The 23,796-nt window shown below is 45.6% G+C and overlaps 1 protein-coding gene across 5 annotated transcripts; it reads right to left on the bottom strand.

Moving 5' to 3' along the window:
- Nucleotides 1–247: 247 nt before the first annotated feature.
- Nucleotides 248–22,477, bottom strand: Aptx (aprataxin). 5 transcript variants are annotated; one of them, XM_013119631.3, is made up of 9 exons: nucleotides 22,361–22,477; nucleotides 21,170–21,236; nucleotides 15,429–15,565; nucleotides 13,282–13,328; nucleotides 12,800–13,099; nucleotides 11,373–11,432; nucleotides 9,197–9,423; nucleotides 5,786–5,889; nucleotides 248–5,078 (listed from the first exon to the last, which is right to left on the bottom strand). In XM_013119631.3, the coding sequence occupies exons 3-9, from the start codon at nucleotides 15,559–15,561 to the stop codon at nucleotides 4,924–4,926; spliced, it is 1,026 nt and encodes a 341-aa protein (XP_012975085.1). In that variant the 5' UTR covers nucleotides 15,562–15,565; nucleotides 21,170–21,236; nucleotides 22,361–22,477; the 3' UTR covers nucleotides 248–4,923. The 5 variants fall into 5 exon arrangements, with proteins under 5 accessions (XP_012975085.1, XP_012975084.1, XP_040596155.1 ...); XM_013119630.3 differs by having other exon boundaries at nucleotides 21,170–21,240; nucleotides 22,361–22,457; XM_040740221.1 differs by lacking the exon at nucleotides 22,361–22,477 and adding an exon at nucleotides 22,203–22,332.
- Nucleotides 22,478–23,796: the final 1,319 nt, after the last annotated feature.

Here is a 23,796-nt window from a genome sequence, read left to right as displayed (position 1 = left end):
TCAGCCCTGAACATATGTACAAAACACTAAGTGGGCTCAGAGTGTGTGTGTGTGTGTGTGTGTGTATGTGTGTGTGTGTGTGTGTGTGTGTGTGTGTGTGTGTGTGTAGCAATAATAATTACAGGAGTGATCATAAACTTGAGGGAGCAGGAAGACACATGAGGAGTTGAATGAGGAAAGAAGGGTGTAGAAATATGCAAATATTGTACCTTTTTAAGAAATTCTTAAAAAATAAGACTGAAAAAGATGAAACCTCAAATATAGATTTATTGTATATATACTGGCTATTAACACATTTCAGAAAACAAGACTTTTTTTTTACAGTTTTCAAAAAGAAGCAAAAACAAAACAAGGGGCTTGTGGAGTGACCACCAGAAAATGCAGCTCCAGTCCTTTGCTTGGAAAGGACTTCCTCTAAGGTGCCCATCAGCAGCTAGGTCTCCATAAAAAACAATCCCGCTCTTCAAGAACACACCCTGGAGAAACATCTGCTCACTGCAGCTCACTACTCCCAGGTCTCCCTGCGGGGGAAGCAGAGGTCACTAACTCTTTCAGAGTTCCAGAAGTCAGTTCCCAGCACCTGTGTGGCTCCAGCTCGAGGGGGATTTGACACCGGCTTCTGGTCCCTGTGGGCACCTGCACAAAACTGAATATACACAAACACAGATCTGCACACACACATCCATATAAATAAACTGAAATGAGATCAAACCCATCAATATTCTAGCTAGGAATAAGGAGTTCACGAGCACGGCTTCTGGGGGAAGGAGAGTCCATTTTTTCTAAGGGTGTGGCTCCTGGGAGGTGGCTCACTCTCCGGTGGATGGTTTCATACGGACAGCGCCAACAGGACTCGGTGGACTAGCAAGATAACATAAATAGCAAAATAAATGACGCGGGAAGCCGGGCGGTGGTGACACACCCCTTTAATCCAGCACTCAGGAGGCAGAGGCAGGGGAATCTCTGTGAGTTCGAGGCCAGCCTGATATACAGAGTGAACTCCAGGACAGCCTCCAAAGCTACAGAGAAACCCTGTCTCGGAAAATAAAAAAAAATTACATGGGGACACAAGGAAGGTGAATCCAGATGCTGTTGAAGGAGGGATGAATATTATCAAGACACATCGTATGGCTGGGTGGTGGTGGCGCACACTTTTAATCCCAGCACTCAGGAGGCAGAGGCAGGCAGCTCTCTGAGTTCAAGGCCAGCCTGATCTACAGAGTGAGTTCCAAGACAGCAAGGGCTACACAGAGAAACTCTTGTCTTGGGGGGGTGGTACACTGTATATTTTCAAAGATTTAATGAAAATATTTGAAAGAGAGAAAATGAAGCAGCATGTTCTCATGTCCACCAGGCATTTTTTTTTTTTTTTGATTTTTCGAGACAGGGTTTCTCTGTGGCTTTAGAGGCTGTCCTGGAACTCACTTTGTAGACTAGGCTGGCCTCGAACTCACAGAGATCCACCTGCCTCTGCCTCCCGAGTGCTGGGATTAAAGGCGTGCACCACCAACGCCCGGCGCCCACCAGGCATTTAATATGTCCCAAAGACCCTCTTGAGTGCAGGGTCAGGACTCAGTCCCCAAGTCCAGCCAGCCACCTTAAAATGGGCTTTCTCCTCAGAGCCAAATGTCCTTTCCTGTTAGCTGGTTGTATATGTATTGAATTCTAATTACCAACATGTTTTATTTTCAAACTCCAATTTTAATTATGTTACTATCCTATTTTAAGGGGGGTGGGGCAGCCTGTAGTCTCAGCACTGGGGAAGTGAAGGCAGCTATAAGCAAGAGGATCAGGAGTCCAAGATAATCTTCCCCACATGGTGAGTTCTGGGCCATTCTGGACTACTACCATCTGAACTACTACAGTCAGAAAAAAACAACAACAACAAACAAAAGAAAAATCCTTGTAGGAGGCAAACATGACCAAAGCATGGTATCCATGTATGAAGGTGTCATAAGGAAACCATTACTTTGTGCAATTGAGGTATGCCGATAAATGCTGATAAAAGAATTAAGATACATACACATTTTACTTTTAAGTGTAGACTTACATAGTATCTTCCCATAACGCTTAGGCCAATAGATGACTAAGAATTCTTTGTTCACATGCTGCCACCTGGTGACCAAAGTGACAAAGCTCTGAATGGCTACCACAGAAAAAGAAAACCCCTGATTCACCTGGTTAGCGGATAATCTGAAACGTGAGGTGGAAAAAAGTCTTTACAGCTCTGGCATTCCGAGCTATGGCTCACTTTGCCTGTAAAGAATGGCAATAAGAGGCTTATGGGGGAACTGGCTGACCAGACAGCAACTTGCTGGCTATATCCCAGTGTGAAAGAGGAAATCCCCTTACAGTTTGCTCGCAAAGCACCTCAGCTTTGCTTACTCCTATTACTTCCAGGTAGTCAGAATTCCGTTGTGAAGGTGACAGAAGACCCTGTAATGTCATGTGACTGTGCCTCACATGGCTTCCACAAGCAGCAGCCACCTTCCTCTCGCTCATGTAAAGATGAGTGGACTGTCAGCTTGTTGGAGCAAGTCAGACAGGTCCACACCAGGGGACTCTATAATCGTGAGTCTCCACTCGCTCCTATACATCTGGGTCCTTGAATGCAAAAGTAAATTCCCAGCTGCCAGGAGCTAAAGTGTCTGTGGTGTGAAAATCCTGTCAGTAGTCAGTAAGAGCCCGGCGGATCCACTGGCTCTTCAGACAGCCCCAGAAGCGCCTCCTCTGCCCTGGGCTCCCCCTCTCACCTGCAGGGTTCAGCCACAGAAAGGTTAGTTCTGAGGATACTTCCTAGGCAGGCATGGTAGCACACACCTGTCATCCAGAACTTGGGAGGCTAAGACAGTTGAGTCTTGAATTCAAGACCAGCCATGAATTCCAGGCTAGCCTGAGCTACATAATAAGGCCTACGCAGACACTAATACCAAGTGCTATCTCGCCTCTCTGTCCCACATGGCAAGTAGACTTTGTACACGCTTCTATTCCACAATAGTCTGCCTCACCGTGGCCTAGAACTTTGACCATTCACATGAGGCAGTTGTCATTCCGTGTCTATTTGGTTTTGTTTTACAGGGTGATCTCTAAGGTATCTGTCTTCCTGCAAAGGACAAGATTTCCTTCTTATTTATGGCTTAAATAATGCTCTATTGTATACCTCCAAAATATGAGTGCCCAGGTACACAATGAAACCTGAGAGACATGCAGGCAATCCTGCAGCACCGTGTGGATGGGAAGTGGTCAAGAGCTGGAAGCTGAGGCCTGGGAGTCAAACCACCTGTTACTCAGCAACAGAGTCCTAACCCTGCACTCAATGCTTTCCTTGAAGAGCGTTCAGCATGTTGACCCCAGGAATAGTGTGTGTGAGCTGGATAAGAGTGAGCTTCGAGCTGACATGAAGGTGAGGTTAACTAATCCATTATCAACATCTAAACACAAAGAACAATCTAGAAGCAGGTGATGAATGTGAGCATTTCTGCAAAAAGGACCAGTGTATGACAATATTTCACTAAGAAAACACTGAATTTTAATTAAATACAGGCAATGTCTATCTAATCCTTGTATATTTGGGAATTTTATTTTGTTTGTTTTGGTGGTGGTGGTATACTTTAATCTCAGTACCCTGAAGGCACAGAATGGTAGATCTATGCAAGTTCAAGGACAGCCTAGTCTACATAATGAGTTCCAGGATAGCTAAGGCTACACCCAGAATTCAGAAAGTCTTTCTCCCCATAGTGATAACAGCCTATTTGGGAGACAGGGCTAGGAGATTAATATACCTCAATATTTCCTGTCCTTTTTCTGGTTCCTCCAAGTCATTATTTACATTTTTCCTCTAGGAGATCTAATTTTTTAAGGCATTAATTATATATGAATGTGGTTTGAGCACTGGGGTGCAGCACCCATGGAAGTCAGAGAGGGTGTCAGATCCCCTGGAGCTATAGGTGGTTGTGAACCATCTGATATGGGTGATAAGAACAAAACACAGGTCCTCTAGAAGAGCAACGCACTCTTAACCATTAAGTCATCTCTCCAGCCCGAAAAAACCTATTTTGTGCAGAATGAAGAATGTATGCATAGTAACCTCATTCTTCAAATGTCCTTCATTGTAGGTGACATTTTTACTTTCTGATACAGGCCCTCCTTGCAGTCTCTAATCAAATATTCATTTTAATATTAGATGTGCTAAACTACATAGCATTAGACAGAAACTAAATGTCTTGCAACATCTGTTTTTCCAAGGCACATTGGGAAAAACTTTATCTGAAGCTTGCTGTACGTTCTGTAGCTCTCAAGAGCTGTTACTGAAGCCACAGTAAACCCTCTGCCTGAAGCTGACAGTGCACACTGCCCTCAGCAGACTGCACGGTTAACACTGGGCCAAATGGAATGCCTCCTCTGCCTTGGCACGGTCACATGTAACTCATCTCTGTGCAGATGACTGCCACACATTTTCACCTAGACACTCAGCCTAGTACAGTAGACTGAAAGCCTCCTCGGAGAGGGAAGAAGACTATTGAAGAGCAGATTAAAGTCAGAGAAGTAGACTCTCTAGAACCTCAGCTACCCTGATGAAAAGGTACTACATGGTCTGGGGGGAGGGGCAGGGTAGGAACAAAATATATTACTAGCCCTCTGTTTTTCCCTCCTGCATTTGAGTCTCAAGCTGGCCTTGTCCCCCTCTCATCAGTCAGGCCTGACATGGTCCTGGTAAGGTGCTCAGGGTGCCCCAGCTTCCACCACCAGAGAATATACCCATACAAACCCAAATTCCTGAGTCCTGAACTAACCAGTCACCCTGCGTGAGCCCGCTCAAGAATAAGTGACTTTTGATTTGGAAAGCTGCGTGTTTTAGTTGACTGCACGGGGCACAGGCAATGCAGACAGCACTGGCACTGCACTCAGTCTCCGGGGAGAGAGTCACCCGCCCCAGTGCTTCCTCAGGTGCTCTTTCAGCTGCGGGATGGAAGGCAACAGCTGCTGACACTTGTGGCAATGAAGAGGCAGCTTCAAGAGTTCAGAAGTCCCGTCTTGAACAGTCACTCTGCCAGCTTCCTGAACCATCTTGATCACAGCTGCAAGCAAGAAGTAAAGTTCAGAACCCAGCTATTCCGGACAGCCAATAAGATGCCAAGAAAAAGGCCAACAACATAACTCTATCCACATATCTGCTATCCTAAGGCTCATGAACTTGAAGTTAGACTTCACACTGGGGAAATGCACTCCACCAGACTAAGTCTCAGCAACCTACCTTTGAGACGATGCACTCCTTCAGGACACACTCCATGTACCGCAACATGGGCTTGTCACCACGCGTTTCCCCAGGTGGCTCTTTGTTAAATAGTAGCTTGCCCCATTTACACCACAGTAGTACTGGTTACATAGAAAATAATCTGGGAAATGCTAGCATCCCAAATATGCACAGTATCCATGAAGCACTGCTAACAGAAGACAGCAGCAACGTAGCAATCTTATTACAGTGAAACATCCTTGTTCAAGCCAGGCGGTGGTGGCTCACGCCTTTAATCCCAGCACTCGGGAGGCAGAGGCAGGCAGATCTCTGTGAGTTCGAGACCAGCCTGGTCTACAAGAGCTAGTTCCAGGACAGCCTCCAAAGCCACAGAGAAACCCTGCTTCAAAAAACCAAAAAAAAAAAAAAAAAACCCTTGTCCATTCTAGGAGTGCCAGTTTTACAGAGATCACTAAATGTATGTGGGTCATTTGAGGCTAGATAAAACATCTAAGAAAATGAAATAAATATTTTTAAAAGAATATTATTTACCTTGTGATTCCAGAAAGTATTCTGTATTGAAAGAATTCCAATGTTTTTTGTTTTTAAGGCAAGGAGAATCAAAATCCTGGCTGATCACATGAAGGTGTACATGGCTAGTTGAAAGTTGAAAAACTGAGTATTAGAAACTATGGTTTAATCAAAACAACACCAGTTAAAGTAAGTACAGATACATAAAGTTATGACACTGTGTTCTTTCAAAGCAATATACCCATTCAATTAGCTGAAAATAGTAAGTGCTTGGGAGACAACATAGGAAGTAAAGTGCTTGCCATGTGTGCTAGACAGTTTTACGTCAGCTTGACACAAGTTAACGTCATCTGAGAGGATGAAACTTCAATTAAGAAAATGCCTCCAGCCAGGTGGTGGTGGCGGCGCATGTCTTTAATCCCAGCAGTGAGGAGGCAAAGGCAGGCAGAATCTATGTGAGTTTGAGGCCAGCCTGGTCTACAGAGTGAGTTCCAGGATACCAGGGCTACATGGAGAAAATCTGTCTTGAAAAACAAAAGCAAAAACAAAAAAGGAAAAAAAATGACTCCTTAAGATTAGGCTTATGAAAGCCTGTGGGACATTTTCTAAATTGGTGACTGATGGAAGAGGGCCCAGGACATTGGGTGGGGGCCACCCCTGGGCTGGTTGTCCTGAGTCCTACAGAAAGCAAGTTGCCATGAGGAGCAAGGCAGTAAGCACCACCCTCGGTGGCCTCTGCACCAGCTCCTGTACTGAGTTCCCGCCCTGACTTCCTTTGGTGAAGAGCAGCAACACGGAAGTGCAAGCCACAGAAACCCTTTCCTTGGTCATGGCGCTTCATCCCAGCAATCGGAACCCTAATCGAGACACCATGCAAGCACAAGACCTAAATGCTCTCTTCAGCCCTGAGGTGGAAAGGCCAGGCACGGCAACGCACACTCTCCTAGCACTGAGGAGACACAGCTTGCTGGCCAGCCAGTCTAGCAAATCAGTAAGCTCCAGTTCAGTGAGTACCCATGTCTCACATAATAAGGTGAAGCTAGGTATGGTGCTACATGCCTTTAATCTCAGTACTCTGGAGGAAAAGTCAGCAGGGTCTCTGTAAGCTCCAGGGAAGTCTGGTTTACATAGCAAATTCCAGGCCAGCCAGAGCTACACAGTGAGACCCTGTCTCAAACAAACAAATAAACAAATAAATAAATAAATGAGGGGAAAAGCGATTGGCTTAACACACACATACACACATACACACACACACACACACACACACACACACACACACACACACAAGAACATTTAGTGCTTAGTAAGTACTTAATCAAACCTAGAACTGGAAATTTAGTAGTGAATAATAGACAAAGACTCTGAAGGCAGACGAATAAGCAAGAAAAATCCAAATCACTAAAGAAGGTGCCAGGCATGTTTGCACATGCCTTAAATTCCAACACTTGGGAAGTTGAGGATTCTAAATTCAAGGCCAGCCTGAGCTACACAATGAAACCTGTCTAGAAAGGAAGGAAGGAAGGAAGGAAGGAAGGAAGGAAGGAAGGAAGGAAGGAAGGAAGGAAGGAGGGAGGGAGGGAGGGAGGGAGGGAGGGAGGGAGGGAGGGAGGGAAGGAAGGAAGGAAGGAAGGAAGGAAGGAAGGAAGGAAGGAAGGAAGGAAGGAAAGAAGGAAGGAAGGAAGGAAGGGAAAAGAACTAGTTGGGAAAAGAAAGGGGATCAGTGAAGGAGGCCAGAACAACAGTATACACATATATGAAAACGCCATAACGAAACTACTCTATATAATTACCATACACTAATAAAAGACGACATTAAGAGGAGGAAGGAAGAAAGGGGAAGGAGAAGTGGGCCAGTGACTGGGGCTGGAGCTAGTTAATTGTGTCACTCTCACATTTTCCTATTACATTTATTTAAAAATTCCACCAGGCTGGAGATGTCGCCCAGTGACACAGTGCTTATCTAGCCTTCGTGACGTACTGGGTTGATGCCCAGCATTGCATAAAGCAGGCATAGTGGCCCATGCCTATAATTCCAACATGTGGAAGATAGAGACAGGAGGATCAGGAACACATGGTCAACCTTAGCTACCCAGAGCCCTATCTCCAAATAAGTAAATAAAGATAAAAACAGAGGAACAAAAGCATGCTTAAGGACAATGAACTATGCTAAGGGGCTGCAGAGACGGCTCAGCAGCTAAGAGCAGCAGCTGCTCCTCCAGAGGGCCCAGGTGCAATGCCCAGCACTGATGTAGCAATTAACAACATCTGTAACTCCAGTTCCTAGGGATCCCATGATCTCTGCTGGCCTCCATGGGCACTAGGCACACACATTAAATGGATATACATGTAGGCAAAACAGCCATACACATAAAATAAAAATAAATCTCAAAAAAACTTTTTTCAATGGCTAGCCGGTAACGGTAGTAAACACCTGTAGCCCTAGCCTCAGGAAGTTACTGTGAGAAAAGTTCAAGATTGCCGGGCAGTGGTGGTGCACGCCTTTATCCCAATGCTCACAAGGCAGAAGTAGGTGGATCTCTGAGTCCAAGGCCAGCCTGGTCTACAGTGTGAGTTCCAGGACAGCCAGGGCTACACAAAAACCCGGTCTTTAAAAAAAAAAAAAAAAAAAAAAACTGTCTCAAACTAGTAAACAAAATAAAAAAGATTTTCAAATATAAATTTTATGTTATCTATTTCAGTATAGTTTTTTAAAAGTTGTGACTGAAGGTAAACACCAGAGTTACAATCCATGCATTATCTTATTGCTTGAATCAAATAAACTGAATGAACTAGTTCTCCATGCATACTGTGGGGGAAAACAATCATTCTATGCCAAATCCTTCTGCAAATAAGCCATGAAGAGCAAACTCCACACTTTATCCTCATTTTATTTGAAGTTGTGCACACCCTAGGCTTCTATGTATATGATGCTTTGTTTCCTTTGCAGCAATGGTCCTTAGTCATTTAGGGTTAAGAGAGAGCTCCAAGAATTCTAACAAGCCCCTGACAAGTCTTCATCTACTTCATCTAGTTTGCACGTTAAAAAGCTTACATTTTGAGCTGGGCAGTGGTGGCACATGCCTTTAATCCCAGCACTCGGGAGGCAGAGGGAGATGGAGCTCTGTGAGTTTCAAGCCAGACTGATCTACAGAGTGAGTTCCAGGACAGCCTCCAAAGCTACGGAGAAACCCTGTCTCAAAAAAGCAAACAACAAAAAGCTTACATTTTAAGAGAAATAAAAAACTTCAAGGGACTGAATTACAGGCAGAAACAGGAACTTGGGCTCATAGGCAAGTAAGGCAGGCACAAGATTCGGTCTGCCTGCTAAGAAGCATCCCACCTTCCCTGGGCCTGGAAACTACCCGACTCTCAAGTTCATGCTGATCACATGGACCAAAATGGAGGGCACCATCTTACCCCAAGGCTTACCTCATGCTGGGAATGGCATGGTAACCCAACCGGAAACTCAGTTTGCTGGATCCAGCGAAATCTGCAATCACCTTTTCCCCTACAGTGTGCATATGTTTGAGAAGTTCAAGGTGTTCACTGGTCACAGCCTTCAGGCTGGGAATGGAGGCCCATGGTAAGACCAGCCAATGGTGACGGGCCTTAGGATATTTATCCTTAATCACTACCACCAGATCATCTTTGTAAACCTAGCAGGGAGCACACAGGAAGGAAAGAGATGTCAGCTGAGGATCTTTGTGCGTGTGCTGTCATACTCATTCCGTCACTTAAACACAAAATCTTGTGCAAAAAGTGTTAAGAGTTTAGAGCACACACTGAGAGTGTCTTACGTCACATTATACAGTAAGGAATCAGAGTTCTCTGTGTCTCTACATGTGACAGAGAAGATATACAGTACTAAAGAGTTCTCAAGGACTCAGGGTAAATCTCCACAGGTAGAGATCAACTGCAGCCTCTTGAACATGTGTGTGGATTTCAAGGAGTCCTACCCGATCTCAGAGGCTCCTCCAAGGATGGTGGCTGACTTCTGACACAAAGACAGCTGTTACTACAGTTACCACACATTATCTGATGATCCCCTCAAAGGAACCATGCTCAGGTTAGCACATCTCTTTTTTTACTAATTTGGGAAAATCACAGGACAAGTTAAGGAGCTTGCTCTCTCCTTCTAGATTCCAAGATCTAGATTCCAAGGATCGAACTCAAGTAATAAGCCTTGGCAGCAAGCACCCTTACCCACTAAGCCATCCTGCTACTCCAGTTTCTCTTAATAGCAAACAAAATATGTTCATCTGAAGAAGGGGGCTTCTGGTGGGGGATGTCCTTCTGTATATATATTTCTCTTACTGATTGATGAATAAAACACTGTTTGGCTAATAGATGCAGGAAGATAGGTGGGAGTAGGAAATGAGAAGAATTCTGGGAAAGGTAGGAAGAGAGAGGCTGGAAAGAGAAGACACTCCAGGCCTTCTCTCTGGTAAGATAAGGCCATGTAGAAATACAAAGATTAATAGAAACGGGTTAATAATTAAGACAGAGCTAGTCAATAAGAAGCCCTAGCCATCGACCAACAGTTTTATAATTAATACAGGGTGGCAGAACCTGGCAGGAAAGAAACTCCAGCAACAAGCTTCTCTCCAAAGACCTCTAGTTACTACTTTTAAATTTTTTATAAAACCACTTTATTGTAACAAACTCACAAATAAAAGGCACCACACTGCTAGATTAAGGTAGCCAGTCAAACAAACACTTGCCCATAACTAAATGCTATATATCTCATGAACTTTTATATAGTTAGAATGGCCATTCTGAAGCTGTGGAGGTTCACTTGGGGTTTAACACTTCATTATCAATTGCACTTTTATGTACTTTTCTGCCACAAAAAAAGTAAAGAAAAACTATGATAGAGTTCAAACTAGAGAAACAGTTAGTTTATCTGTTCTTTCATGATTCATGTGTCATCAACAGATGAACAGGTAAAGAAAGTGTGCTATCCATACAAAATGGAGTATTATTTAGGAAACCAGAGGCTGGGAATGGAGGCGACCAGCACTCAGGAGGCAGAGGCAGACAAATACGAGTTTTAGGTGACTCTTTAAGAGTGCTGGCTGCTCTTCCAGGGCATCCAGGTTTGGTTCCCAGCACCAACACGGAGTTCCCAAGCACCTGTAACTCCAGTCCCAGGGGATCCACCTCCTCCTGGCCTCCCCAGGCACCAAGCACTTGCACAGTGCACAGACATACATGCAGGCAGAACACCCTTCACATTAAAAAAATCACTAAAGCTTTTTTGAAAAGAAAAAGCAATCACAAAATCTACAGGAAAATGGATGGACTTAGAAATTATATTAAGCAAGGTAACCCAAAATCACAAAGAAAAAACCCACATTCTCCTTCATGTGTGTCTCCTAACCTATAATGTACGCATGTATATGTGGGAACAGTTGTAAGTGTGATATGATATGAAGGACAGAATACAGACAAAAGGAAGAGCCTAGTGACTACTTAGTACCCATGTGGAAGCTACTTGTTCTCACAGAAAAGCCCAGTAAATCAGAATCCCACTAGGAAGAAATGACATCCTTTGGCTTCGTTTACAATTACCAATTATTTATAAATTATAAAATTTTATTCTGACCTGCATTTTGGGGTCTTTCATAGAAGTCTTCAAGCCTTGACTCCAGTGGCCCAGTGATTCCTAAATAAGAAATACAACATAAATATATATGCCATTAATTAAGTGTGGCTAATACTGCATGACAGCCAAGTCCAAATAAAGCATGAAAGTAATGTTAGTTTTTGAGAATTACTTCCTTTACTTCGGTCTATTGCCCTTAGGACCACAAGCCTCTCTATTGTCCTCCTTTATTTAAGGACGGAGGCCTATTGTGGAACTCTATCCTCTGTGCAAGGATTGTGGTCCCAACAAGAGCATCTGCAATTACCTGGACAAGACTGGGCCAAAACACATTCCCTTGCTGGGGGACAGAGAGGACTCATGAGAGGGCTCAAGTGGCTCCTCCTCTCCCAAAGGATACACAAGCAGCTAACAACTGTTGGAGAGGGAGACAATTAAACTCACTACTTCACCAAGTTAGGCGTGTGTGGAATGAATGGCTGGTCTGTCATTAGTGCCATATCTAGGGTGAACAGACGTCTGCTCACATCTTCCCAGGATAAGTTTCGCAAAGCCAAAACCACCAGAGTACGAATCAACCTTCTCTGCCCTTTCACACTCCAGCTGCAGCCTAGCAAGTTTCTATTTTGACATTAACATGTGAATTACATATCTATGAGTACTACAGTGTTAACCAGTAGGTAGACAATCAAATAACCCATTTTAGTGTTCGACGCTAATTATACTACATGGGGAGAAGAGGAAACCCCTAGTGACTGTGTAAAAAGTAGATCAAGTCCTGAATGAATGTGTGTTGTTGACATGCCAGCCATGTCAAGGACCTTAGTGCCTAGACCCACGGAAATGGCAAAGCCTTCCCAGGGTGATGACCAGGATGGAAAAGCCTCTGATCCTAGTACCAGTGTTTACAAATGGCTGGCCAGGGTATGCAGAAACTATCAACCACAGCTTCCTCCTTGCAGATGTTTACAGCCTGAGACACCTGCCTCCTTGTTCAGCTATCTACAATAAGCCCACCTCCTCGATCCAGATAGATGAAAGAATCAGACTGTTTCTGGGCTGCTGTTGATGGTCCATCTCCACTAGAGAGCACAGATCACCTAGTCCCCGCTTTTCTGTCTGTGTGTCTGTGTGTCTGTCCTTTCTTCATCCCCTTGTTGCCCCAGTTAGGTCAATCCCTAAGCCTACTGACTGTCCTGTCTTCCTTCAAGTAGTTTACACCAGAAATTTAATAGAAAAGCATATAAAGGGACATTCACCAAGTGATTTTCAGGCCACAAGCAAGTGACTCTTTCATCATGTTTGACAACCCTCATTATGATTAATACCACCTCACCTGTGTCTGAGCTTTATAGTGTACACAACAATTAAGCAGTCATTATATCTCATTTCATCTCCACATCATCTGTCAATCACACTGTCCTCACCTCTTTGGTGACTCCATCCTTGCCCTTCTTGGAAGGCACAGCGCACTGGCTGGGGCTGCTCCCAGGGGCTGTCCCTGTCCCAGACTCGGCTGCCTGAGCAGTATCCATATCCTCTCCATCGTAGTCTGACCGCTTTCTCTTCCTTTGAGTTTCTAGGTCAGGACTCTTTGCTACTTCTTCAAACTCTACAATGTATGGATACAGTTCATTCACCATGTAGAGAACCTGGCCAGGCTGCAGCTTCATCTCTTGGTCTTTCCCAATGATGACTGAGTCAATGCTGGTGGGATTGACCCCCACCTGTGGGTACACAACCATAATGTAAGTACAGTAGTGATAATGCCATCAGTAACAGAGCGGCTGCTGTGCTAGCCACGCCCTGTGCAGTCACCCGCCTGTAGTTCACGCCATCCCTTCACCCACGACACAGCAGCCTTCTTTAGCAAGTAATAAATGGAAATCCCAGTCAGAAACACACATACCTGCTTTACTTTGACATAGCCTTTGTTGCACTCTGCTTTCAACTGTACTGAAAGACATAAGGAAACATGAAAGTCAGATGCAACCAGAACCAGGTACTGTTTCCCTACAGGACAACCAAGCCTGACTGCCACAGACCGCCCACAGATGAGCCTGATCTGTATGCGCCTGGCCTACAAATCCCACCAACTTCCAACAGCTTCAGACCATAAATATCCATCAGTGAGCTGGGCATGGTGGCACATGCCTGCAACCCCAGACTTGAAAAGTAGAGTCAAGATCAGGAGTTCAAGGCCAGCCTTAGCTGCAGAGCCAGAGTGTGAAGTCAGTCTTGAATATGTAAGAACAACTTAAGCCCCACTTCTCACCCCAAAAACAATCTATATTGGTACATGTACTCCCTTAGCTACTGCTGAAAACCTGAAAAGAGGGACACTGGAGAGATGGCTCACTGGCTAAGAGTACTTATTACTGTCCTTTTCCAAAGGACCTGAGTTTGGTTCCCAGCACCCACACTGGACAGCTCATTAGCACCTTTGACCCCAGTTCCAGGGGACTCTGATGCCTCTGGCCTCCACAGGGAACTATATTTAAATACACCCACACAGAGACACACATATAATTTTAAAAATAATAAAAATAAATCTTAAAAGCAAACAAATGCTCAGTATCTTTCCCTTTTTGAAACTGTATGTGATGGTGCACGCCTTTAATTCCCAGCACTTAAGAGGCAGAGGCAGATGAATCTCTAAGTTTGAGGTCAGCCTGGTCCATATAGTGAGTTCCAGGACAGTCAAGGTTACATAGTGAGGCCCTGTCTCAAACAAACAAAAATAAAAAGTTTTGAGGAAGCTTTCATGAATCCCTGCAGCCTCCTGTGACAGAACCCCCAGCCAGCTCAGGAGCACAGACTTTGCCAGCAGGAGGAAAGCTCCTAGCTCATGGTTAGATAAGATTTCTACTAACAGAAGAAAAAAAAAATCTATCAAGGGTTAGAGCTGAAGCTAAGTGGCAGCGGGCCTCAGGACAGGGAATATTACTATCAAGTGACTTCAACAGAGAAAGAGGAGAAGATATGGTCTTAGAAAAAGTCCAAAAAAAAAAAAAAGCCGGGCAGTGGTGGCTTACGCCTTTAATCCCAGCACTCGGGAGGCAGAGACAGGCGGATCGCTGTGAGTTCGAGGCCGGGCTGGACCGACAGCCTCCAAAACAATACAGAGAAACCCTGTCTCATAAAACCAAAAAAAAAAAAAAAAAAGAAAAGAAAGAAAGAAAAGAAAAGAAAAAGTCCAAGCTGGTCTGAAGGAATGGAAAGAATGTTCTAGAAAAACACTGCAGGACTGGATGGTGTATGTGTGACAAGGAAGGGTAACTTCAAACACCCATATTCAGATAAGTAAAACAGCATGTGGGGTTGAGACGGGAACCAAGAAGAGGCAGCACAGCTTCTCAGCAGGGAGGACAGGCAGAGAGTTGCAAACCCCCACATCCTGCACTTGCTGCTGTGAGGAGCGGACAGAGGCGGCAGCAGCTCAACACTCCAGCACACTTGAACTAACTCAATGCTACAGGTCCCAGCTCTTAATCCAGAACCTCGGGGTTATGGGGCCACACCGCAAGCAGGCAGGAGTGAGCATGCCCACAGTTTGCAGGAAAATGCGCGCGCGTGTGTGTGTGTGTGTGTGTGTGTGTGTGTGTACTCAGCTTTTCCCTTAAAATGTGTGGCAGACAAGCTAGATGCCACAGTCTTACAAAGATCTACTCTCTATGTTAGGCAATACATAAGGTTGGTACCAACCCCATTGCATCTCAGAGATTGGAGATTCCAGAATTTGTCTTGCTGCTCAATGCATAAACCCTGGGCAAAGCAGGGTCCAAGACTCAATCCTGCCACTCCAAGGTAACTGGATGATAGCCACCTGTTCCCATCCCTCACCTGAACCTGCATTAAGTCTTACTAAATGGTGAAGGCAGAATCCAGGATGAACCAGCCCTGGTGTTAGCTAGAAGAACACAATTTATGAGCCTTATTTTGGGAATGTAATAGGTTTTCCAGCAAGAACACCAGGAAATGTGCATCACTGGTTATCATTACCCGCCCCATAACCATAATACAGTCATCCCCATATTCCTATGACCAGCTAGTTACCTTGTTGTCGGGAACATTTCTTATCTGTGATCTTGGTCACTGGGCTTCGACCAATCACAACTGCTTCCAAATGGGGAAGTTTGATTCGCTGGTGCCTGCAGTCCTGTCTCACCAACCAGCACACCCGCTTCATCGCTCTAAAATCAAAAGAGGATCACTGGAGAACAAGTCATCCGGGCCACACCCAGCCTCACCACACCACACACATGACTGAGGGTGTTCACAGAGGCAGGTGATGTCACCTTCCTAGTCTCAACTTCCTCACCTATAAAGCTGTGATAATGGCAGGACTCAGGAGGCTGCTGAGGATTAATGAGATAATGCAGGTAAGTATTTACCTCTGCCAAGCACGCTAAGCATTCAAATATTTGCTACACATTTGTTCATCTCCTGTACTGGGCTTTAGGCTACATGCAGAGGGTCCCTCAGAAGTGAGAAAAGACTATTCCTGTAGCTTGAGGAGCTTGAGGTAGGGTACATGAGCAGACAATCCATACCCTCGTTACTGTAATATGATCCAAGCACTACAAGAGAGTAAGCAAACGTGACATCAGCCCAGTGATAGATAGGACTGACCCTTGAGAATAGTAAAAAGGTTTCACGAAGAAGGGATATGTATGTATACAGGGTTTGGGGTTAAGAAGGAGTGTGCCTGTCAGAGAACCAAGAATTAAACAATGAAGACGCAGACAAAGAGAGAATGTTGAACATTAAGAGCACTCACAGCTCTTCCAGAGGACTCATGTTTGATTCCCAGCACCCACATAGTGCTTCACAACCACCTGTTAACTCCAAATCTAGGGGATCTAGTGCCCTCTTCTGACCTCCATGGGAACTACATACACATGGTGCACTTACATATATAAACACACACACACACACACACACACACATCTCAAAGAAAAAACGTTCTTCAGATCTCTGGCATCTGTATATGTATTCTCTCTCTCTCTCTCTCTCTCTCTCTCTCTCTCCCTCTCTCTCCCTCTCCCTCTGTCTCCCTCTCTCTCTCTCTCCTTTTTGTTTGGAGGGGAGGGACACTGAAGTCAGGGTTTTGCACACGCCAGACAAGTATTGTCCACTGAACCTCACACCTAGCCCTTATTTTATTTGAGAGAGAGCGTGTCTGTGTATGTATGTGCTTGTCAGTATGTGAACCACATGCATGCAATACCTGCAGAAGCCAGAGAATGACATGGAAATCCCTGAACTAGGGCTACAAGCCATTGTGAGCCACTGCATAGGTATAAATGCACTAACTGCTAAGCCGTCTCTCTAGCACGTTTTTTTCCGTTTTCATTTTCCGTGTCTCTCTTCAGCACTGGCTAGCCAGGAACTTACTGTGTGGATGATCTGCTGGCCTCTGTCTCCTACATATCAACTTTCAAGCTAGCCAAGACTGCACAGTGAGCTCCTGCTCAAAAACAGGAGGGGGAGGGAGACAAACCCAGAAGATGCCCTTATCTTCTGGTGCTATTTGGAAAATATCAAAGGAGTGAAGAGATTTCTAAAAGATTTCTAGTCAAGCCAGACATGGCACATGACTTTAACCAGCACTAAAGAGGCAAAGAAAGGCGGACCTCTGTGAGGTCTAGGCCAATCTTTTATACATAACAAGTTCCAGAACAGCTACATGAGACTCTGTCTCAAAAGTGGGGGTAAGGGTCCTAATTTGGAAGATGCCACTAGATGAAAGGAATTTATAGAAAGACACTATTTAGAAATGGAGGTGAAGAAACTGGGAAGACAGCTCAAAGATTAACAGCACATGCTGCTCTTGGACAGACACCAAGTTTGAGTCTTTGCTCCCAAGTCAGGCAGCCAACAACTGCCTGTAATCCTGGCTCCAGGGGATCTGACACATGTGGCCTCTGTGGGCACCTGGACTCACCGTGACATACCCACCCCCTCCCCTGACACGCACAATTAAAAACAAAAATAGTTTTTTTATATTGAAAAAAAAGATGAAGGAGCAACTCCATGTTGGTTCCCTTGGCTATTGTTTGTTGAGGGGTAGTGAGTTTTGTTTTTGTTTTTCGTATGTTGCTTGTTGGGGTAGGGGTGCTGTCTTTTGTGAGAGAGAGGTGGAGTGTATACTGGGAACCAAACCCAAGGCCCTTCCTGAACAGACAGTCCACCACTGAGCTCCCTGAATTCCACATCGGGACAGTTAGCTGACATGGCTTGTGGGAGCCCCACAGTTAAGCTGAGGTACACCAACAGGAGGCTCGGGAGAAGGGACTGACTGAATGTACTTGACGGGTATCAGCGTGTCACAGAAATTGAAACAAAAAGGATGAGGTGAGCCAGGAAGGCAGAATAGAGAGTCAGGGCAAGGTCAAGACTAGGTCTTCAGGATGTGTCTCTAGCCTCTAGAGCAGTGGTTCTCAACCGAATGCTGCGACCTTTAATACAGTTCCTCGTGATGGGTGACCCCAAGCACACAATTACTTTTGTTGCCCCTCCATAACTGTAAGTTTGCTGTTATGAATTGCAATGTAAATATCTGGTATGCAAGATATCCGATATGTAAGCCCTGTGCAAGCTTCCTTCAAACCCCGAAGGGGTCGTGCTTCACAGGTTGAGAACCTCAAACCCCGAAGGGGTCGTGCTCCACAGGTTGAGAACCTCAAACCCCGAAGGGGTCGTGCTCCACAGGTTGAGAACCTCAAACCCTGAAGGGGTCGTGCTCCACAGGTTGAGAACCTCAAACCCTGAAGGGGTCGTGCTCCACAGGTTGAGAACTGCTGCTCTACAACCATCACCGCCCAAGCTTCTAACACCTGGGGGAAATCTTGCCTCTTCCCCAAACAGCACGAATGTCCTTTGCCCACGTGCTATATTCTGAAACAAAGAATAAAAACCATATTCTTTTTTTTTTTTTTTTTGGTTTTTTGAAGCAGGGTTTCTCTGTGGCTTTGGAGGCTGTCCTGGAACTAGCTCTTGTAGACCAGGCTGGCCTCGAACTCACAGAGATCCACCTGCCTATGCCTCCCGAGTGCTGGGATTAAAGGTGTGCACCACCAACGCCCATCTTAAAAACCATATTCTTGAAAATGAGACTATTACCATCTGCAAAGACAAGACAGGCAAGGCACAATGGGCTAGAGGAACACAATACCAGAAGGGATTCGTGTGAGCACATGCAGGCCAATGAGGTTCAAAGTCCTCAGTCAGTCAGGAAAGGTTTCCAAAGCCACCCAGTTAGAGAAGGCCAGGAGCCAGGTACTGAGTCGTCAGGAAGGACTCGGAGAGGCCTCTCACTTTAAAGAGCACAAGGGACAGCACAGATCTCCACAGGGGAAAAGGCAGTTTCAAGAGTCACCCAAAAAGGGGGCAAAAATTACTGAGAGAACACCAGCTGGGCTCCAAGATAGTTGGCAGCAGACAATGGCCAAGCCTCACACTTCAGAGTAAGAAGAAACAAAAGAAGCCCAAGAACACCTGGCCAGCAGCCATGTGTGGGCCAGAAAGACAACTCAACAGGTCTCTGAGAGGAGTGGGCATGAGCAGAAAGCCAGCTCTCACCTCAGCTCCTGATGCTGTGAAGGTACTACAGGCAGGGCCCACTTACAATGCTATGTTCCATCTGTCTGTACCTGCGACAAACCGACGGATGGGCAGGTAATGGACAGAGAAGAGAAGCATGTCCTCACTGGGCGCTCAGAAACAAATCATATGATTGACTACTTCCTCTGACAAAGCACCCACAAAACAGTACAGCTTCTGAGTAGGAACAGGGAGGATCCAATAGACAGCTAGGAACATGACAAGAAATGGAAATAGCCCTCCCGTCTACCACAGACATACACTTTTATTCCCTGCAGTTCTTAAGTGGTGATGTTCCAATGCACTACTTCCCGGGAGGCTGATGCAGTGGTGTACAATGCTCCCACAACAAATCTTAAACAGTGGGTTGGCCCATTTGGGCCTCCAAAACCAACTCACAGGAATTAACGACTTTAGAACACAGGGAACACAGAAGGATAGGTGATCCTGAATCTCAGCCAGACCCTCCAATAAAATTCCATAAACTCCAAGTGTCATGCCTACTTTAGCACTGTATTCCCGGCATTTATTACTTGGCATACAACAAGCCTACAATAAATCAGTAAGCTTGCAATAAACGTTTGCAGATAACTGATCAGATGACAAGCCTCCCAAAGTTTTCAAGGTTTCCTACCTTTACTTCCCAGAGCTCCTCTTGGGTTCCTTAAGATAGGGCATCACTATGTAGCTCTGGCTGGCCTAGAACTTGCTATATAGGCTAGAATGGTTTTAAACTCAATGAGATCCGCCTGTCTCTGCCTCCTGAGTGCTAAGATTAAAGGTGTGCGCCACCACACCCAGTGGGTTCCTCTTCTTAAAGTAAAATGCCCCAAAAGAGGAGAAGCTCATTCTACCATTCTCTCCCACATCTGCAATGATCTATTTGCTAAGAATATCACTACAGTATTATATAGTGGTATAGAAAGGTCCCTGATTAATTCTGATCCTTAGGGAATCCAAATGACCTGAAGATGACATGAGGCCAGAAATCCATCTGGAAGCACTGCTAGCACAAGAATTTTCTGGAACATACCTTCACCATAAATACGTTAGCCACAGCTGATAACTGAGATTCTGAGATGCCACTAACACAACCAGGGAACTGGATTTTGTTGTTGTTGTTTTAGTTTTTTGTTTTTCAGGACAGCGTTTCTCTGTGTAACAGCCCTAGCTGTACTGGAACTCGCTCTGTAGACCAGGCTGGCCTTAAACTCAGAGATTCACCTGCCTCTGCCTCCCAAGTGCTGGGATCAAAGGCGTGCACCACCAGCACCCAGCTGCATTTTTTTACTTTAGACTTTGTTCCCAAGTCACATAGCCACAAGTGGTTGTGGACCACTAATTGAATTTAAGACTTGAATTTAAGACTCTCAGCTTCTAATTCCTCAAAGGTTACTTATTTCACAAAACTGATCCCACTGACTATTCCTGTCCCACCCCAGGCCCCAGACACACAGGCAGGCATCCTTACCCAAACACACATCCTTCAGGAATAACAGGTTGCAGCATGGCTCCTGAGTAAGTTATTCTAAAGAGATATTCTGGTATTGACATATCCTCCTCTCCTTCTTAAAAAACCCAAATCGTAGTCAGATTTCAGGTTCCGTCTCCTTCCTGAGGTCAATGGAGTTGTCATTTTTCTTGTACATCTTACTAAATATAATAAAATAACTTTCACAGTTCTGATAGCCTTGGAAACAGACTCCTTCCACTGCCTTCCCCTTCAAGAAAAATGGAAGAAAGGACCCTGGAGACCACTGCTGTGGGCACCTGGTCTTATATCCCAGGATCCCAGGTGTTCAGCATAACTTATTAAGAGCACACTACATAGTAGGCTCAGTACTAAATGTCTCACTTTAACTCTATGGAAAATTAAGACTTAGATAAGCAAATACCATGCCAAACAACAAAGACACTATGTGCCAGAGTCAGGATTTGAAATCTTTCCAAATAGGTTCTTAACCACTACATGATATTATGTGGGGACTCGCTCATTCATTCAATCAATCAAGATTATTTCAGGCCTGCTATCTAATTTCATGCCATTCTAGCACTGGGAATCAATAGTGAATACATATGCTCTGCCTTCTTCAAAGACCTCCAATCTGAGAGAAGACCCAGAAATAATTATAATCAGTGTGGTATGACTTGCTTGTAGAAAACTACTGTGGAAACAAACCTTTAGTACCTACCATGTGATGGAAGGTTCCCTGGAGATGGTGTCTGGTAAACTTGGTTAATTTGGCAGAAACAGGCAGTCTAACTGAGCAATAAGACCAGAAAGCTGAGTTAGGAAGGCATTTCTAGGCAAACACACACAGACACAGCACACTGTGCATGGGGAAGCTAACCCCGAAGGCAGAGAAGGGACTGGGGACCGCAACAAGGCCCAGGTAACGCAAAGCTCCCGGGGACTTGCTGGCAAGCTCAAAAACCCCCCAGTTTCAATCGATTTCGTAATTCAGTAGACAATGAATGTTGTTTGAAGGAATGCGGGGAAGAACAAACACATGAGCAGACAAATCCACAACGACCACGCAGGAAGGAACTGAACAAAGACGTCCTCACCAAGATCACCTTGGGAAGAAGTATAAAAAACAAACACGCGTTGCTTTCCCCACATGAAAACTTCTGTATAAAGATTTCTATGGCAAAGGGCTGTAATCTCAGTACTCAGGAGACACTGGCAGGAGAGCCGGAAGTTTGAGGCCAGACTAATGTACATACTGTGACCCATCTTGAAAAAGAAAATTTGCCCAGGCCCAGTGGCATATGCTTGTATCCCATCGCTGGGAAGTGGAGACAGGCGGATCAGGAATTTGAGGCCAGCTGGGCTACATGAGTCCTGGTCTCAAATTAAGGGGGGAGGAGAGGGGTCTAAGAAATCCCCAATATATGTCAAATTCTCAAAGGTCATTCCCCATCAACTCCAAACGGATGGATCTTCAAATACTCCTGCTTTGTTGAGCCACAGTCTCCACACTGGGAAGTCTGGCTGCTTCCGGCACTCCTAAGGCCTGCTGAGAACACTGCCGCAGCACCTCAAGCCTCTCTAGGAGGGCGTTCCGGGCAGAAACATTTTCCCGGCAAGCTGAACAGCCGCGTAGGCATGGACAGTGTCCACTGTTATCTATAAATTTTTTCACGCTGATTTTGCGGCCAACTAGGTACAGGAGTCAAGTGGGTCCGGGGGAGGGGCGATGGGCCAGCGGGGCGGAGACTAACACTCTTCCTGAAGCACGCCCACCGGGGAAGGGCGAAAGGGTGGAGGAAGCCTCGAACTCCACACGCACGGCCGCCGCTCCGGGTTAGCAGCCCGGGCCGAACGCCCCCGCCGGCTTCTAACCCAACCAGCAGAGGAAGCAGGCCGACCACGAGCTTACCTCGACAGCGGACGCCCCCAACCCCGCTCGCGACTCCACGGCGCCTCGCCGCTTCCGGTACTGAAAGATGACGTCATAAAACGGCTGCCTAGCAACCAGCGATGATTTCACTTTGGCTTGGAGAATTGGCAGAAACGGTCTCTCGCCCCGATACCCAGGTAGAAAAACGGTGACCCCGAGCGGTTCCTACCAGCTAGTTGTTCCCCATGAGGAGAGCTTTGCCTTCTCGGAGGCATCTGGCCGTCACTGCCTTCCAGCCTCTGCATCCGGAGAGATTGCAGGCGGCAATCTCCAGCGGCTTATACACGCAGCCGTGTCGTCTCCTGGCACTTCCTCAGGAAGCTTGCTACATTTTAAGGCCATCTTTGAAAGGGAAGGAACGAACGAGGTTGGAGGTAGTGAGACAGAACTCATTCTGTAGCCCAGGCTGGCCTTGAACTCGCGAGAATCCTCCTGCCTTAGTCTCCCCTGTGCTGGGATTGCAGGTGTGGGCCACCAAACTCAGCCTTGAGGCCATCGTTTAAGCTGCAGGCTGGACGTCCTTACCACCCACGTTCAAATTACACTTTTCTTTCTCCCTTTAAGGAGAAGACTTAAGAGACAGGGAAGCCTGCTAAGGTTTTTCTTTTTTTGTTTAATGCCTGTCTTCGCTAACTGATCTGAGGGCAATCAGAAAAGCAGGAGGTTGGGATGGCATTTGTACAGATTTTTATAATCATTCCAGGACGTTCCCTAAAAGTCTTATATTGTAAATCACTAAAGGCTTCTTGGCAGATGAAAGAATTCCTATCTCGTGAGTAAAACCAGAGTGTAGAATCTTAAACGCAATGGAAACAGCAATGGAAGCGGAACCTTAAGGAGTCCCTTTTTTCCCTCTTTGGTTTGGTTGTTTAAACAATGTCTCACTGTACCCTAGGCTGGCCTCAAACTCAAGATCCTTGCCTCTACCTCTGAAATGCTGAAGTCACTGGTCTTTACCACCCCGCTCAGCTAAGAGCGCTATTGTTTCTTAATCAAAACGGGTTACTATTGTTTCCATCTGTGGAAAAAGCAGACTCCGCTATCTGATGGAACTGACCAGACAGGGTGGGAGGATGTTCCAGGGAACAAGGGAGATGCTTTTGTCAGTGAGAAGATAGGAATGTATATTAGGATCAGAGCAGGAAGGGAGGAAGCTGCATAAGCCTCAAGGCTGAGAATGGAGCCTTAAAATACAGAGCTACCTTGGTGGCCTGACAGTTTGAGTTTTCCCTCAGGATTAAGCCTCTTAGCCAAGGCTTCTACCCAGCCTGGCCTTTCTGTGTCTTACAGCTAAAAGTTGAACTGGGTCATTTGTACAAAATTGGGCAGGGTTTTCATAGCCAGCATATTAGCTCTAACCCATTGTCTACAGTGCACTGACCAGAAAAACAAGGTTGTTAGGAACAATGCATGGC

This window comes from Mesocricetus auratus, unplaced genomic scaffold (genome assembly GCF_017639785.1).
Source record: "Mesocricetus auratus isolate SY011 unplaced genomic scaffold, BCM_Maur_2.0 Super-Scaffold_6730, whole genome shotgun sequence".
NCBI classification, from domain to species: domain Eukaryota; kingdom Metazoa; phylum Chordata; class Mammalia; order Rodentia; family Cricetidae; genus Mesocricetus; species Mesocricetus auratus.
The sequence above is the reverse complement of the archived record's forward strand: the minus strand, read 5'-3'. Positions and strand labels throughout refer to the sequence as shown.

Bases quoted from the DNA above. Each gene is read 5' to 3' on its own strand.
- Aptx (XM_021232254.2), bottom strand. From the start codon at position 20,531: ATGTCAATACCAGAATATCTCTTTAGAATAACTTACTCAGGAGCCATG. The intron at 13,329-15,428 runs GTAACTAGCTGG...TATGTCTTTCAG, and splicing joins GAAATGTTCCCGACAACAAG to TACAGTTGAAAGCAGAGTGC. The intron at 5,890-9,196 runs GTAAGCCTTGGG...ACTTTCAACTAG, and splicing joins CATGCCATTCCCAGCATGAG to CCATGTACACCTTCATGTGA.